We start from the raw sequence: 17,439 nt of genomic DNA, 5'->3' as shown, positions 1-17,439 counted from the left end.
AGAAATCACTCCTATTAAAGGACAATTAGATGTAGATCATGTAGATCAATCCTATTAAAGGGTAATTAAGGAAAAAATTGTGTGTGTGTGTGTGTGTGTGTGTGTGTGTGTGTGTGTGTGTGTATCTGTAAACTAAGGTGATTTTCTTTGTGTTCAAACCTCATTTTCAGCACCTTATAGGAGGTCAGGGCACTTTGTGTTGCTTTGAAAATTTATGTTAATTATAGGGTAGAAAGTTCTACCGGGAAAATAGAGAGGAGTTTAGTTGGGTTGGGCGAAGAAGGTGAGATTGAAGCTCTCGAAGGAGGCGCTCAGGACCTGAATTCCTGAAAAGAGGCAGGATTTAGAGTGAAGACCATTCAGTTTCCCATACTGGCCTCCTGGGAGGCAGGGACAGACATTCACTTGGGTAATATCGTTATGGACAAAGCACTTAGGATATGTTTGTGATTTTGCAGTCGCACAAGCTTGAAAGTGCTCCCTTCAAGTCACTGTTTCCTTCCTTAAATCACAAGCACTTAGAGAGAACTTGAAAACTGCCCATTAGACAAAAATCTGTAACATCTAGCGATGCTGCCACTAATCAGCAGACTGTATTCCAGAAACTCCTTTAGCATAGGAAGGAAGAAGGGAGGAGCAGTAGGAAGGGGTTTTCCAGAGAGGGCGATGGTGTGCTATGGGAGGGTGGGCCCTGGGAGAGCACTCAGGAAACCAGGGCTCTAGATTTGGTTTTGTAATGTAACTTTGGGCAAGTTCCTTCAATTCTTCGCACCTAACCTGAACATCGAAAGCGCTGAGCCCAAATTATTTTCCAGTCCTAACGATCTGAGTCCCTGAATGGCGAGATTTACGGACCCGGGGAGTTTTGGCTGTTTGGGGCACTGGTGTATCTCTGATCGACTCTACACGCCCCAGGGTAGGCATTTGCTAACTACTGAATGGGATGCATAATATTTTGGAAGGCATTGTCTCCTTTTGTGCCATCGGGCGGACGGCGGTTTTCTAATCCTATAGCTCATGGAGCACAGGGAGAGAAGGAAAGGAGAAGGGGTGGTCTGTCTCCAGCCCTGTCCATAGACTTTTAAGACTAGATACTCCGACATGCCCCTGGGTGATCAGGCTTCTAAGAGGTGAAAGGATTTACAAGCCCTGGACCCGAGGCATCTCTTCCCTTGTGGGCAGGCCTCCCTGCAAGAAACTTAATCTGGACACTGGGTAACTGCCTTCCCATCAGCGGCCACTTCTTCAATGTCAACATTAAGCAAGCAGCATCTTGCTGCTGCCTCCGTGTGTACGCAGATCACCCGGGGCACGTCTCATAAATGTCTTTGTTCCTGAGGAGTTCACTAATCAAAGCATCCCCGGGAAGCCTGCTGTATTAGAATTGGGAAATTCTTCTCAATGAATCGGTGGCTGAAAAAAAGCCGTTTTGTGGCTTCTCTCTGTCCCTCAGGGCTTTCCACTTTTCCTATCCAGCACCATTTTCTCAACACGTGAGTGTTTCTACTCTTCAGAACTGGTGAATGGTAGAGTTTTTCCGCCAAGTCGGAGAGGTTGGACGGCAAACTTGAGTAAGGAGGGGTTTTTTGTGTGTGGGTTTTTGGCTTCGTATTCCAATCGAAATGTCAGAAACATACCCTTCCCCCTCAGCATCGAGGGCGGCAGCCAGTTCAGTAAAGAGAAGTCCGGTGAGGAAATGCTGCTGGCGGTACTCGGGAGTCAGATCAAACATGCTGGCAATCTTCTGGTCCTGGAAACTGGAGCAGGAGCTTGAGTTCTGCACAAATGCAAGGAGCAGTTCTTTGAGTCACAAGAATGGTCTGGGGCCTCTGGGTGGCTCAGTCGGTTAACCGCCTGACTCTCGATTTGGGCTCAGGTCATGATCTCACGGTCCGTGAGTTCGAGCCCCGCGTCGGGCTCTGTGCTGACAGTGCAGAGCCTGCTTGGGAATCCCTGTCTCTCTCCCTCCCCTCCTCTCCCCTTCTCCCCCACCTCTCTCTCCGCACCCCCGCCCCCCACTCACGTGCACACCGTCTCACGCTCTCGCCCTTTCTCTCTCAACACAAATAAATTAATTAAAAAAAAAATAAAAACGGGGCGAATGGGTGGCTTGGTCGGTTAAGCGTCCGACTTCAGCTCAGGTCATGATCTCACGGTCCGTGAGTTCGAGCCCTGCATCGGGCTCTGTGCTGACAGCTCAGAGCTCAGAGCCTGGAGCCTGTTTCAGATTCTGTGTCTCCCTCTCTCTCTGCCCCTCCCCTGTTCATGCTCTGTCTCTCTCTGTCTCAAAAATAAAAAATAAACGTTAAAAAATTTTTTTAAAAATTAAAAAAAAATAAAAAAAATAAAAACAAACAAATGAACAAAATCGCAACAGCCAGCGTTTACGGAGCCATGCTGCCACGAGTCTTTGCAAGCATTGTCCAGTGCGTTCCCCACCTGACGGACGAGGAAACGGAGCTGCCCGTAGAGTGGTCACTTTGCTTTCCCCTCCCACAAACAGGGAGCTGCCAATTGGGAAAGATGAGAATAAAGCAGCCAGGGTCTCTCACGAAACGACCAATACTCCGTTCCCCACCCCAGATCGAAAGTGAAGATTCAAGTCCCAGGACACCACGTGGACAGGGAACGGGCAACGGAATCCAACGCTGTGGCTTCGAGCAGGCAATTCCGTTGAGACTTACAAGTCCCAGGCAATTCCCGCACTCTCCCAGGGGCGCACTTTCTACTGCACCAAGGGCATCTGAAGTGTCCCTGGAAATCCTTTGCTGCCGGTGGGACTGGCCTGGCCACTGGCTGGGCTTACTAATTCCCCGGGGTGGTCAGAAGGGAAACGTGGCAGAAGACCCAGGGCAAAGTTAGCACATGGGGAATCGCTGCTGTAAGTCATGTCTCCCCCAGTTCATGATGAGATGGTGACGTCGCTAACAAGTGGCTCATAGCACTTGGCATAAATGGCTAAGTTTTCTTTTTTTTTTTAATGAGTAAGACCAACCTTCACCTTTGTTGTTGGCATCAAGGAATACCCAACAGAAATAGAACACAATATTGAGAAATCTTGTCTGCTGCTCTGAGCCACTGATTTGTCACCAATAAATGGAATGTGATTGTGAAACGGTATTTCCTTAAAGTTTTTTTCTAGAGGGCACTAGTCCCTTGACAACTCTATGGAGGGGGGAAGAAAGGTTTTTAGTAGTTAAATCACTTTGGGAATCAGTGCTTATTAAATATTTTTCTTCTCCACCCATTGGGTATTTATAACTTACAGCAACAAGTTACAGACTCGTGGGTAGCATACCGCAAAACAAACAAACAAACAAACAAAACCAAAACCAAAAACCTGTTAATACAGGGTCTCTAGAACTTAATTGACTCTGGAGCTCTGTATTTGCATAATGCTCCTTAACATCTGGTTGACCCTGGGGCCCACTGAACCTCACCTGTGAGATACTGTTCCACAAAGAAAGATTGTCCATGTCAGTCAAAGCCTTGTCTCTAAATATGACACAGGTGTTATTTATTTATTTATTTTTGGCTGATCGAGAGTAAGACTCATTAGAAAATACACTCCCTATAAAAAGAATGCTTGATCAGTTTATGACAAGGTCTTCTTAGTGCTTTAAGAACTAAATTGTTGGAGCCTGATTCAAGAAGGACTCAACTTGTGCTAAACTCCATTTCATAAGAGTATCAACAGAAAATTCTAGGATAGCTCAAAGATGTAATACCCATGTCAAAAACCGCTATTTGATCATTATGGAATTAATATAAAGGAATATGCCATTTCATAAATCTTAGGGCTCTGGAGTTTAGGAAAAGGAAAGTGAGCAGAGAAGACGGTCAGCCTCAAGTGGAAAGACAATTAATGCCAGACAAAGGAAGCTATGTGACTTTTCTATGAATCTCTAGATTTCTGTAGTGCGTACGAATTCCTCACTCTTCCTTACCCCAGCAGAGACCCTTGAGCCTAGGAAGGAACCAGTCACGCAGCTTGTAAATGATCAGTTAGATGGTACAACTTCGGGTACCATACTTGTGTGTCTCTGGATCGAGCAATCCGGTGTGAACAGCTCCATTTTTCTTTTCAGTAACAAGACCAACCTTTATAGGAATAAATGCCTAGTTCAATGAAATAGCTTGAGGAATTCTTTCAGGGATTACCTGGGAAGAGATGGAGAGGCAGGGGGACGCTGGCGCAGTATCGGCATTCATAAAGAAGAGGTTCAGATTGAGGTAATGCTCGTGGCTGCAGAGGATTCTCAGAAACTCTAGCCTCATGGAAATGAGCATCGGAAGGTTGTTGAGCTTGGCCGACAGCTGGGAGGAAAAACGAAAACAGCAAAGATGTGTTTATGACAAGGTAAATGGAATTGAAGTTGGCAGAGGCAAAAACCTCCCTTCTCTCCGGATTACGACAATCAACTTAATAAAAATTCATGGGACTTGGGCGCCTGGGTGGCTCAGTCGGTTAAGCGTCCAACTTCGGCTCAGGTCACGATCTTGTGGTTCGTGAGTTTGAGCCCCGTGTCGGGCTCTGTGCTGACGGCTCAGAGCCTGGAGCCTGCTTCGGATTCTGTGTCTTCCTCCCTCTCTGCCCCTCCCCTGCTCATGCTCCCCCCCGCCAAAAGTAAATAAACATTTAAAAAATTTAAAAAAATTAATGGGACGGTGCAACAGAGGGAAAGTTGTGTATCACAGGGAGGCCCACTGAGTTTTCATGGATACTCTTCCCCTTAATAATTCTAGCCTAGCAGCTGTCCAAAATGTGGATTCTTGACCTGACCCACACTTGTCAAATCTACAACACCGTGGCAAACCTGTGTTGCAAATAATCTGGATGTACGTCTTCTGTGTAACATAACATCATTCATTTCACAAAAAGGCCACTTTGTCTAAAGAACTAAATGAGGGGTGCCTGGGTGGCGCAGTCGGTTAAGCGTCCGACTTCAGCCAGCTCACGATCTCGCGGTCCGTGAGTTCGAGCCCCGCGTCAGGCTCTGGGCTGATGGCTCGGAGCCTGGAGCCTGTTTCCGATTCTGTGTCTCCCTCTCTCTCTGCCCCTCCCCCGTTCATGCTCTGTCTCTCTCTGTCCAAAAATAAATAAAAAACGTAAAAAAAATAAAAATAAAAAAATAAAGAACTAAATGAAAGGGGTTGACCCCATATGGGGCCACACAAAACCCCTGGAATATGATTGGATGACTCTCAGGCCACTACTGTTCTTTTGTAGTTTCTCATTAAAGGCCCCAATGGGGAGTTCAGACCCGTTCCCCACATAAAGTCATCCTATTATTGAAGAAAGGATGTAGCCCCTGCAAAAAAAAGTTGAGGAGTTTGCCCCAAAGTAAGAGAGGAGGAAGTGGAGGAGAAAGACGAAGCTGGGACGTTTCTGAGGAAGTCTTCCCTTAAACAGACAAACCATGAAAAGCACAGCTAATGAGGATCGTCAACAATACTGTCATAACACCGTATGGTGACTGGAGACGGCGCTTGTGGTGAGCACTGCCTAACGTATAGAATTGTTGGATCGATACGTTGCATACCTGAAACTAATATAACACTCCACGTTAATTTTATCCCAACTTAAAAAATTAAGATGAAAACAACACCAACGAGCCATGAAATAAGCAATGAACAGCTGACACCAGGGACAATGTAGAAGAGATCCCTTGCTTCCCTCAGGGAGAAGGACCAGTGAGGACCCAGACTCCATGGGCTGTGACTCAGAGGCAGCTTCTTTGAAGACAAAGTAGGGAAAGGATGGACCTGATAGACCTTGAGCCTCTCCATATGTATCACCATCAACACCCTCGGGCCCCCGCACGGGAAACCAAGCATCTCATCCGTGTGAACGGACATGCCTTCTCTTCTTGCATTTTCAGAGTGGTTTCATAAATGGTATCATTTAAGGAGCAACATATTTTCAACCATTTTAGGAGAAGCCATTGGGTGGTGGCTCATCCATTTTGCCTATAGGATCAATCGGTCTGTAGCTAGACATTTACTGGAAACAAAGGGATACCATTACGGATTACATAAAAAATAAAACATGACTTTTGTGCGAACAAAAGTTACCAGAACCTATACTCTTTGTCACTGTGTCTTGCTGGCTGACTTTGCACCCATGGATTCACCAGTAAACTGGGCTGATTAGAACTTGATCTTATGCCCCTCACTGGTCACTCACCAAGGGTTGTTGGGTCAAACTAGTCAGAGCTTGAAAGCATAAGATATTTGTCCTTGAAAGAAGCCTGCAGTATAGGTATCTTAAAAAGCTCCCTTGAGATTTCATTAAAGACAGAAATTTCAAAAATAATTTTGGTGATATTTAGAAAACAGCAAGGTGCCATTCCAGAAACATCTTCCCCAAAGGTTAGGACCCGCAGTGGTAGCCTCAGTGGCACTACCCAAGGATGGGTGTAAGTTAGTGGCACATTGTAAGTGACATCAAGGGAGTGAAAAACTAAATTTGTCTATCGTTAGTGACTATTAATAAAAGGCTAAGATTATACCCATTGTCACAAGGTCTATAAATGGCAGAAAACATGATAGGACGCTTGAATCAGGCTATGTAAAATGACAAAACCAGGGGACTTTGGAAGAATAAAAACTTGCCTCAGGTATGATGTTCATACTGTACCTAGATAGCTGGGGTCAATGGAATAAATCACCATTGACTACGTCAGTGACCACTTTAAGCCTAAGGGTCCACGTTAATTGTACTAAGCAACACCCACAGATATCACTGGCAAACAGAGCACAGAGTGAAAATGTTAAAGCCTGGATAAATCTAATCCAACTCTGTCTTTTTGCCAATAAGGAAGCCACTCATGTAAAAGTTAAGCTCCCTGGATCGCAGAGGAATTTAATGGCACCACTGGGATAAGAACACCAGCCTATAGATTCTGACTCGAAGGCTCTCTGGCAGCTGAGACAGAAAAGAGGAAGAAAAAGAGGGTAAATGAGAAGCACGCCTTACCTTAAAAGCGACGGAAAAGATGGAAAAGAGAAAGAGAGAAGAAAGGAAAGCAAAAGAGAAAATCATAAAGTGAGTTTGCAGGGCAGGCAGACATCTCCTTTGGAGCGCCTCCTTTGCCTTCTGGTAATGAAAGCTGCCCACGTGTCACAGAGATTCTCTCTTTCACCAAACTCGAGTCAGGCTCCTCTGAGCTCTTTTGCAAATAGGCCTGCCCTTGAACATGTCGTAGAGAGCTCGATTTCAGCAAAGATCTTCCTGAGTCAGTTTAGCCAGAGTCGCCCAGCCTCAGTATCTGACCACCTTGATATCTCACTGACTTCCCCAACCCTCATCCCTCACCAGCTCCCTGGCCTGCCTTCACCCAGAATCCTGTCAGGTTGGTTTAGCCAGAATCCCCCCCACTCCTGATATTCCTGCTTATTAATTTCCCCCCCACTAATCCCCCTACTCTGCTCCCTGGCTCTAAATTCCCACTTTTCCTTTTTGTATTTAGAGTTGAGCCCCACCTCCTGTACTGTAAAATCCCATTGCAATGGTCCCCACACTTATATAGATGGTCCTGAATAAAAGTCTGCCTTAGTGTTTCACAAGAGTCATGAAAAATTCTTTCTTAAACAGCAGCTAACCTTGGGTCTGCCATGGTATTCTAGCATCTGCTTTCTATATGTCCAACTTTAAGTTTTGAAAAAGGGATTAGCTTATATTTGCAAGTCATCCAGTGACCTGTTTTGAAAACCAGATTAATTTATATTGGCAATTCCTCTGATGACCCATAACCCTAAACATGGGGGTGGCAGAGAGGAATGGCGTAGTCCTTCACCCCTCTGTGCTGGTGGAACCTGGAACGGAAGATCCATGTAGGGTCAGGAGACGGGGCTGCACAAGATGTCGGTGCTCTGAGCATTTTGCGGTTTCCTTAGGATTCTCTTTTTATAGGCGGGTTTCCTTATTAGGAGTTCCTTCGGAAAAGACATGGTCTGTTTTCGGGAGTTGGGGAAGATCCTTTTATATTGCAAATGAGGAAGTGAGCCCCAGAAAAGTTGAGTGAATTACTCAGCATCATGAAGGATTGACCACAGAAAGCAAAGCCTGATAGAACAGAGCGATGAGTCCGCTGTAGCCTGGAGTTAGGCAAGACTGGGTTTTCCAACCACGGTCTTTCCAACCAACAAGTTATACGACACAGCTTTCCCATCTGCAAAATGTAGAGGACACCTTGCAAGGATTAAAGATACTGGTTCTATCAGATGCTCAGCACGGTGCCTGGTTCACAGGAAGAAGGCAGCCATGGTGACAGTGCTGGTGCTGGTGGAGGGGGTGGGTGGTGGTGGCGATGGGAGTCACAGGTGGCGACAGTGCTGGTGGGGAGTGGTCACAGTGGCAGTGACAGCGGTCGTGGTGGGTAGAGGAGGAATGCGGAAGGAAAGGAGAAGCCACAACAGCAACCACTTGCAGGACACCTGCTGGGACAATTTAGGGGGACAGCGAACAAAAGAAGAATCCTCCTTAAACGTCTGAGGAGAGGGCTGTGGTAAGATGCTCCCGGGTCATGAGATAAATGCTTTGCGCTCAGTGAGGTCTGGGCTCTTTGGCAGATTCCATCAGGGTTCTTTAAAGTCCGAATTCCACAGCCACATTTTAATGAATTACCCTTATATGTGAAAAGAGACCCCATGCTTTGAATTCTAGACCTGGTCTAAGAGCAAATGCCGCGGTCACACGATTTCTGTTAAATGTTGCAGCGAAGAAGACCATAGCACCAACAGCCCTCGGGTCTCACACATGACCTTGTTGGCCCCTTCAGGTTGGCAAACGCTCCAGGAGTCCGTGCGGACCAGTGTGTCTAGTGAAGCCCGGAAGACAAATGACCAGAAAGCCCACAATGCACAGGAGCCAAGCTGTCTAACCTGGCAGGGAGCATGACAGCATACCACAGCAGTGACCACAGCACTGGAGGAGAAGGAGCCAGAAACAACACGGCTAGGCCTGTGGGACACTCACCTGGTTGCAATAGTGTTTGATGAGGTTAAATACAAATCCACGATCCATGAGCGACAGAAGGTCGTACAAGAAGAAAGCCAGGCTGATGTTCATCTTTTCTGCCTGCTCGTTTTCCTTAAAAACAAACCAACACGTGAATCATTTTGCGGTAAGCCCCGATCATGACCAACCGAGTGCCTGGTAGGGAGGCTGGGACACACAGGTCCTACCGTGTCCCTGGGGGAGACACTGACACCGGGCAAAGCTGGTGACCCGGCAAAATTGTGGCAAAATACAAGTTAGCCCTTAACGGGTGCCAGGAGTGTTGGGCTGAATCAAGCAATTCTTTATTCACTGTTAATATTCAGGTACATTTCCTTCGATTCCTTTTTTTCCTACATGTGTATGTACATAATTGAGCTCAATCTCTATAGACAATGTTGGGCTTTGCATTTTTTTCGTTCAACATTGTACCACGAACCTTTCCCTGCATTTTTAACATTTCTTCAAAACTAGTTTTTAATGGTTGTCTCGTATTTCTCCACGTGGCTCTGCCATAAATTATTTGATTCTTGTAACTCTTGTCTTGGCAAAACGAACTTGAAACATACCCACTATCTTCAGTGAGACAAGTTGTTAATTTATAAGGGTTGTTGAGAAAATCTAACCAGGATAAAGGAATTGGTTTTTACCTCAGGAATGTTTTTTTTTTTTTCTCCAATTAGGCAACATTCCCAGCCCAAGAGAGGTCAGAGTTACACACGGTAGAGTGACCTCTTGCATGAAATGAGACGACGGCTTTTGTTGTGGTTACTTCTCGGTGCTCGTATTTTTGACATCTTACAGCACTTCAGAGTAAGTGGGGATTCACTTTTTCACATTTACTTCCTTTTATTCTCAGAATGAGAAATCAGCGTTATCTGCCTCTAGTGAAAATGCAATTTGAAAATAGTTTCCTTTGGTCATGACGTGCACTTTGCAAACTCAGGCCAAGCTGAGCAGACACCGGGATGGACAGAAACCTGACACAGAGGAGTTTCCACAGTATCTTTGAGTGGTAAGTTCTCCGGCTCTAGCCGTCCTGCACAGGGGCCACTCCTGGGCAGTTGACATAACTGTCTGACTATTCTGGGCTTGGAATCATTGGTCCTGGCCTCGCTGCTGGCTGTGTGGCTTTTGGAAAATCTTTCAGTCTCACTGAGGCTCCCCATCCGTGTCTGACAACACGGAGACTCCACTGCTGGGCTCAGAAAGTCTGCCGCGAGAAATAACCAAACGGAAATCTTCTCCTGAGCACTTCGTACTATATAAATCCTTAATAACGATAAAGGTATTAGTGATGACCACTGCTGCCTCAAATTTTAGAGCTGGCTTCTAAAATTGTTCTACTTCCGGGGGCGCCCGGGTGGCCTAGTTGGTTGAGCGTCCGACTTCGGCTCAGGTCATGGTCTTGCAGTTCGTGGGTTCGAGCCCCGCGTTGGGCTCTGTGCTAACGAATAGCTCAGAGACTGGAGCCTGCCTCAGATTGTGTATCTTTCTCTCTCTCTCTCTCTCTCTCTATCCCCCCCCCTCCCCACCCGCACTCGTGTTTTGCCTCTCTCTGTCTCTCAAAAATAAACAAATGTTAAAAAAAAAAACTTTAAAATTGTTCTACTTAATTTTATTTATTTTTAAACTTTCTATTTTGGACTAATTCCAAATACAAAGAACTGCTATATGCTCTTTAATTGATTTATCAATACTTCGCATTCTGCTATATTAGCTTTATCATTCTCTTCATATATATATATATATATATACACATAACAATTTTTTTCAGAGTTCTTTGAGAGTAGGCTATAAAAATCATGCCCATTACGCCATAATACTTCAAGAGGTATTTTCTAAGAACTAGAATATTCTGCCCATATCTATTCCCCCCAGTACCACTCCAGGGTCCCATCCAGTATAACTATACTGAGCTGTCATACTCAGTCACATTTAAATTACTGTCTTAAGACGACGCTTTTCCCTGCTAATGAAAATACAAGATGCTCAAGGTAAAAGATTGAGAGAATAAAGAATAAAAGGCCCAGTTACCTTCTGAGGTTTCACTAGAAGGGCTGCAGTCTCCGAGGTGACCACATTCACAATAGTCGTTATGTCATCTTTGAAACGGTCGGAAAAGCGAGTCCTCCGAAAATTGTCGCGTTTGTCCATGTTATGTACATACTGGGCCATGCTTTTCACCTGCAGAGGGGGTGGGGGAAATGTCAACACAGAAACTGGTGACCTGCTTCTACGCTGTGGAAAAGGGGGAAGGACTCGAAGGAAGGCTCCTTAACGGCGGACTTTCCAACGCTTGATCTGCACTGGTGGTTGCCCAAGCAGACTCTGGACAAAAAATGCTCCTGATGCACAGAAGGTTACCGTGGTGGCAGGAGGTGGGAAGGATGTCCTCTTCTTGACCCCAAGTCAAGGGGCTTCCTTCTCGCAGCTCACAAAGCCAGGGAACTTCATTCTTTAGCTGCAATGCTAGAAGACTCCCCTGCTCTCAACTGCCTACGGGAAGGCAGACACAGATTGGGCTCCCGTGGCCACTCGGGATGATGGATCTCAACACATTACACAAAAGGAACTGTGTATGATACTGTCTTTGAGGTGAACTGCAGTCACCTCTGTCCCCAAAACTACAATAAGGAGAAGAAGGAAGAGATGATCCCCTTGAGTTTCAAGTTGAAACCGGGAGTAGAGTTTTCTAGAAACAATTCTATATTATGCTAGGCAGAAACTTAGCCGCTATTTGGAATGGCGCCTCTAAGATAAGTTATGTTTTGAGTTCAATAAGGCTAGCTGGTTTTATATATCTTTTTTAAAAAAATACTTAATTGTATACTTAAAAATGTGTATTAAGAATGTGTGTTCTGATAAAAACCTGTGTGTCTGCTGGTGATTGTATTATGATAGTACAATACCAGCACCCTGTCCACCAAAATTTAAAATGAAGATCATGGGGCCCCTGGTGGCTCAGTCGGCTGGGCGTCCGACTTCGGCTCAGGTCATGATCTCACAGTTTGTGAGTTCGAGCCCCACATCGGGCTCTGTGCTGACAGCTCAGAGCCTGGAACCTGCTTCGGCATCTGTGCCTGCCTCTCTCTCTGCCCCTCCCCTGCTCATGCTCTGTCTCTCTCTGTCTCAAAAGTAAATAAACATTAAAAAACATTTGTAAAAAATGACGATCATGATTTGTTTTTTGCACTTCTTCCCAAGGCCCGGAGATTCGTGGGTCAATACAGGCCCCCTTGACACCCCCAGAAGTTGTGTCTGGTCCTCGTTGGAAGTTGCTTAGGGCTAGCAGGGACATTCTGATGGGCAAGGCCGGCCTAGGATGCCTACCCTCGGAAGTCGTTTCTGTGAATGTGCCCTGGCTAGTCAGAGAGTCGTTGCGAAAAAGAAATGGCCCCGGGAGTTAACCGCCCACATCTGCCTGAAGATGACACCCTGGGTCAGAGCTGCAAGAAGGGGGACAAAGACAGTCCTATGGGAAAATGTGTTCCAGTCCCAAGGGCCACAAGGGAGGACTCTCAGGCACTACCAGCAGATTTCTGTTTCTAAGAATGCAGGACCAACAACTTTCATTAGCACCGAGACAAGCAGAGATAAAAAAACAAAGAGAAGGTAAAATAAGAAGAGAATAAGAGACAGGCTGTGTGTGTTTTATGTTTTCAGATAATACCAGGGCCAGCTTGAGGAAGCCTACAGACTTAAATCCTAGAGCCCAGCGTAAGAACCATGGATTCTCTTCCCTGTAGGGTCCTGCTTGGTTCAGGGCACACGGAGGTGTCTGTACCCCAGAGTCTCACACACTTGGTGGGAGGGAGGACCAGAATGAGAGGTGGGCACTGGACCTCATTCTTGTCTGACAGCCGCGTCTCTCCACTTTGCTCCTAACAGAGGACCTGGGAAGACAAGGCCTCTTTGTCTGAGCTGCCCCAATCCTGATTTTCTTCTGGCTAACTCACCCTGGGGCACCAGGCTTTTAGAACTCACTGCTATATCCGGCTCCTGCCTGCGGGGCTTGGCCACCCTACAACCAGTAAATAATTCTCACAATTCCGTACTTTCAACTGATGGCCTCTTTCCAGACTGTAAGTAACTTGCCAGCTACTGTGTCCTTGGGCTCTGCACAGAAGAACATCCACTGGAAACGCCAGTGGATGCTCGGTCTATTATTTGCAGGTGGGGTAAGGCAGGAAAATACGATCCCCCATAGTGGTCTTCATGACCCATGCACAGCAGGGGTGCCTCTAAAGAACCCGCTGGTGCAAAACTTCATGTTCTGAGTAAACTAGGTCACCCATTGACCTGTGGGTCCCCAAAGTCTGGCCCAGTGGTTTCTCAAGGGGCACAGGGATTTGTTCATTAGCAAGTGTGAAACTGGCCCCAGGCTTGTGTTCAACACTCGGCTGCCACAGTGGCTGTTCGTTAGTGCTCGGGCATTAACGCAACTGAAGGGTGTTAAATGGCCCGCGTTGTCGGGCCGAGTCTGAGGAGCCGGTCCTTTCTTTCTCCTCAGGCTTCTAGGAAAAAAAAAAAAAACGGTTTTGGTTTTTAAATAGCTTCCTGAGCATCCATGAGGCAAATGCACCCACAATGCATGCTGGACTGGGTGTCCTGTCTGAGTCTGGGATCCGTTTCCTTGCAAAGTTCTGGCAAAGCTTCCATTTGCCTCCACTCCGGCACCTACATCCATTGCTTGGTGTTCTGCGTCAGTCTCTGAACCTTGGCAAGCTGATCTCTACGGACTACGTCTCTCAGGCCTCCTTGTCCTTGGGCTTCTGCTTGGAGTTGGCTAATGGGAGGGGACCAGCAGGGAATCAGTGAGGGAGAGGACACGGAGGTCCTGCTGTATGTCCACTCTGCTGACCTCATCGGGGCCGCGGCAAGCTTCTGCTCGTGGGGACATTTCTGTAGGAATCCAGCTCCTGTCATGGGGACCCTCTGCTCTGTCTCAGCTTTGTCTTAAGTCCCAGTTACACTGTTCCCGGCCCTTGCTCCTTTAGAGGCAGATAAAGACTCTTCCTTCCATGCCTTGCCAACCCCATGTGCTCATACCTGGCCCAGTCGCTTTGATGAGTGCTTTCCTGTGAGGCCTTCTGAGAGATGCCAAGGCCGTCCTACTGGGACCCTGGCACACTTTGGTTACAACACCCAGAGCCCCGGGGAAGAGCAGCGTCTTGGGTGATCTGCCTGTGGACCAACCGGTTCCATTGGCTCAGATCGGCAAGAGATTTCTTCCCAACTCCCTCCTCTGTTTACCATCAGGGACTCCTAGAGGGAAGGAGGGCTAGCAACTTTAGCTTCCGCTTCCTCTCCCAGGGCCACAGAGTCCTAGTCAATAAATGTGCAAGATCAAAAGCAATTTTCACCTTTTCCATGGTTCTCTGGAACCGTAGCTCCCTGCAGTTCTCCATAGCTCCCTGCAGTTAAGGGCAGTAAAGGGGTACAGACGAAGCCTTTGGCTGACCCACAGAGCCCTCCTTAGGGCCACCACAGTTCCTGCAACCCCATCTATAGACTGGGGGTGAGAGCAAACTCTGGCCTCCAGGCTGTTCGAGGACTAAATGAGACAATGCTTAAAATGGTGCCCGGCGCATAGCTGGGAAGATGCACACTACATTTCGGATGGGATTATTTTTCCCTCCTCAGGGATGCCAGCAGTTACAGGATTAGAGGAAGGACAGTCATTGTGACACCTTCCGAGAATACAGAAGGAGCTCTAAGATGCCAGGGGGAGCCACTGAGCCCTCAAGAGGCTGAGTCCATTCTGGCCGGGCATGGGAGAAGCAGTGTATTCAAGGTGATTTCTGAATATAAAAGTTTCGCATGTGATTAATACATTAGGCTAAGGAAGCGTTATGTAACTTTGAGCTTCCAAGGAGAGGCAAAACGGCAAGATGACTGATGTTGGACGAGAGCCCTTGAGTCTCTGGCCCTCGGGGGCTGAGCGGGCTGGGCAAACCCTGCTTCAGTCTTCGTGTCCTGTGTGTGCAATGGGGATGACTCCCCAGGGTACTTCTCACATACAGGTCTTTACTGGGGTTTCAAGGACATATTAAAGAGCCCTTAGGGCTGCTACTGGAACCCTGACATAGCAGAGTTTGAGAACCTCATCAGAGTTTTGGCTCTCCGGTCTAGCGATTGTGCTTATATAATATGTAACTACTAAATAATATCTAAGAATGACTAGGTGACGTGTGTGTACATATGTGTGCGTGTGTATGCGTAAATGACGTGAGATATTTTTTAACGGGGATACCTTGGGACTTGGTTTGTTTGAGATTCCACAACATCAAATTTCGTTTTTGCTACCCGACTTTTCACGTGCCATCTGATAGATGAATTCGGTTTAAGATTATCTGCAAGAATTGTGTACAGATGGACGATGACCCGATGAATCTCCTTCACGTGGAGAAACTTGACGGCGAGTAGGGTGAGTACAGGGACGTACAAGAATGGCATGTTGGTGTTGATGCTTCTCATGCCTCAAGAGGGTTTCAAGGCCAGTTCATTTGCTGCCAGAGCACAGAGCTCGTGTCTCAGGGCTGACGCTGTTGCTATAACACTTGGAAGCTGTGGCCGCCCACCTTAATGAACTTGGCTTTTAGAACGGGAAATTGTGGTGCCGGCTGGGTACGAAGACCCTCGGCTCTGTCGATGCCTCGCGGGGCAGGGATGGTGTGGACTAGTGGATCTTCAGGGGTGCTCACAAGTCCCCCAGGGAGACAGATTAATGTGCACTCCTGGGGTCCTCCTCTCCTTACCTCATTTAGTAGTCCTAGGGAGGGTCTCTAGAATCCGCTTCATTTTTACTAAACACCCCCCGGAAGATTCTGTTGTAAGAATTCCAGACTGTGCCTTGAAAAGATGCCTCTCTAGCAAACACCCTTCCCCAGCTAGGGGTCGGGACTCGGTGAAAAGCTCAAAGATTTGAATCCTGGATGTTTTTGTGGCACGGGCTGACCTCCTTTTAACCCGATTGCACATCTCTTCTCATTTCCTCCCCAGGATGACTTTTATTTTTGTTTCCTTTGACCCCTTGTTGTCTAATATCTATCCTATTATTCAGTACTGTTCCCTTTTTCTTAGGCTTGAACTTACATAGATAAACTAGAGCTCAGGGGGAAATCCTACCCTCTCTCTCGTAAAACAAAAATTACTGACTTAATATCACAGCAGAAAGAACCCAGTGACTATAAAGCTAACTCTATCACTAAATCCTAACCCACTCCTAACCCTAATCCCCGAGATTATCTGTATATACATTTTTATGTACAATTGACTCTTGAACAACATGGGTTTGAACGGCGAGGGTCCACTTACATGCGGATTTTTTTTTTTTGATAAGTACAATACAGTCCTGTAAATGTATTTTCTCTTCTTTATGATTGCTTAACATTTTTCTTTTCTCTAGCCTACTTTATTGTATGAATACAGTATATGACACACATAACGTATAAAACATGCAGTGACTGTTTATGTTACTGGTAAGGCTTCCCGTCAACAGGAGGCTCTTAGTTAAGTCGTGGGAGGAGTCAAAGTTATATCTGAATTTTCATCTTGGGGGGGATGGTGTTCCTCTCCCCTACAGTGTTCACGAGTCAGCTGTGGTTGGTATCTACGCTTGTATCCCTTTTTCATTTAACATCATATCAAAATTTATCTCCATTTATCAACATTGCTAAAACGGATATTCTTAGTTGCTTTCTTTTCCCTTCCAGTAATGATTCAAAAACTGGGTATTAGTATTGTTCTTTTCATGCGAAAATGAAGGACTACAGCTGTGCCTTCTGCCCTTCTAGTAGAGATCTGATAGAAGTTGGAGGGTAAACAGATTTGCAAGTTTCATTTTTTTTCTTTCCCTAATAAATATCAGTTGGTGCTTGTCTGGCACCAAGCAGTGTGCTGGGGCTACAGAGAGGATCATAAAGACAGACCCAAATCCTAGCAGTTGAACAAGCAAGACGGAAAGACAAATATAAATTGGGATGATTGCTGGAATGGAAATAAACAGGGTGTTTGAAGAACAGCAGAGAGGAAGACATATTACAGCATAAGCGGGTCAGAAAGGCCTCTCAGGGGTGGTGACGTTTAAGCTGAACCCCGAAGAGAAGAACCCAAAATGTGCGTGCCTGGGCGGGGACAGGGGATGGGAGGTAGGGAGGGGAGGGAGAATCTGAGAAAGGCTTTGAGGCTGGAAAGGCCACGGCGTCTTACAAGAACCAAACTGGGAACGATGTGGCTGAATGAAGAGAGGAGGGTGGTATGAGCCCAGGTGAGAGACGGAGGGAAACATAATCGTACAAGGGCTCCATAAGCCACGATAAAATTTGTGCTTTATTTCCGGCACGCTGGAAATCGGTGAAGGGTTTCCAAGAGGAGGGCGACACGACCTGTTTAGAATCGGCAGCCCCCGTGCGAAATGACCGGGCCAGCGCAAA

The 17,439-nt window shown here is 46.6% G+C and overlaps 1 protein-coding gene and 1 long non-coding RNA gene across 8 annotated transcripts in view; one reads left to right on the top strand and one right to left on the bottom strand.

The window, feature by feature from the left end:
• DOCK8 (dedicator of cytokinesis 8) overlaps positions 1-17,439 on the bottom strand; it is a 230,982-nt gene that overhangs the window by 51,394 nt on the left and 162,149 nt on the right. For all 7 annotated transcript variants that reach the window (XM_058693243.1, XM_058693244.1, XM_058693248.1 and 4 more), the window contains 4 exons: positions 11,039-11,188; positions 8,981-9,094; positions 4,162-4,317; positions 1,638-1,777 (listed from right to left, as the gene is read on the bottom strand). In XM_058693243.1, coding sequence (XP_058549226.1) covers positions 1,638-1,777; positions 4,162-4,317; positions 8,981-9,094; positions 11,039-11,188 — 560 coding nt within the window. The remainder of the gene's footprint in view (positions 1-1,637; positions 1,778-4,161; positions 4,318-8,980; positions 9,095-11,038; positions 11,189-17,439) is intronic.
• Positions 8,991-10,081, top strand: LOC131490797 (uncharacterized). The gene is made up of 3 exons (XR_009251213.1): positions 8,991-9,128; positions 9,685-9,814; positions 9,948-10,081. It is a non-coding gene; the product is annotated as an uncharacterized LOC131490797 (long non-coding RNA).

This window comes from Neofelis nebulosa, chromosome 12 (genome assembly GCF_028018385.1).
Source record: "Neofelis nebulosa isolate mNeoNeb1 chromosome 12, mNeoNeb1.pri, whole genome shotgun sequence".
In the NCBI taxonomy this organism is placed as follows: Eukaryota; Metazoa; Chordata; class Mammalia; order Carnivora; family Felidae; genus Neofelis; species Neofelis nebulosa.
This window is presented reverse-complemented; position numbering and strand designations above follow the sequence as displayed.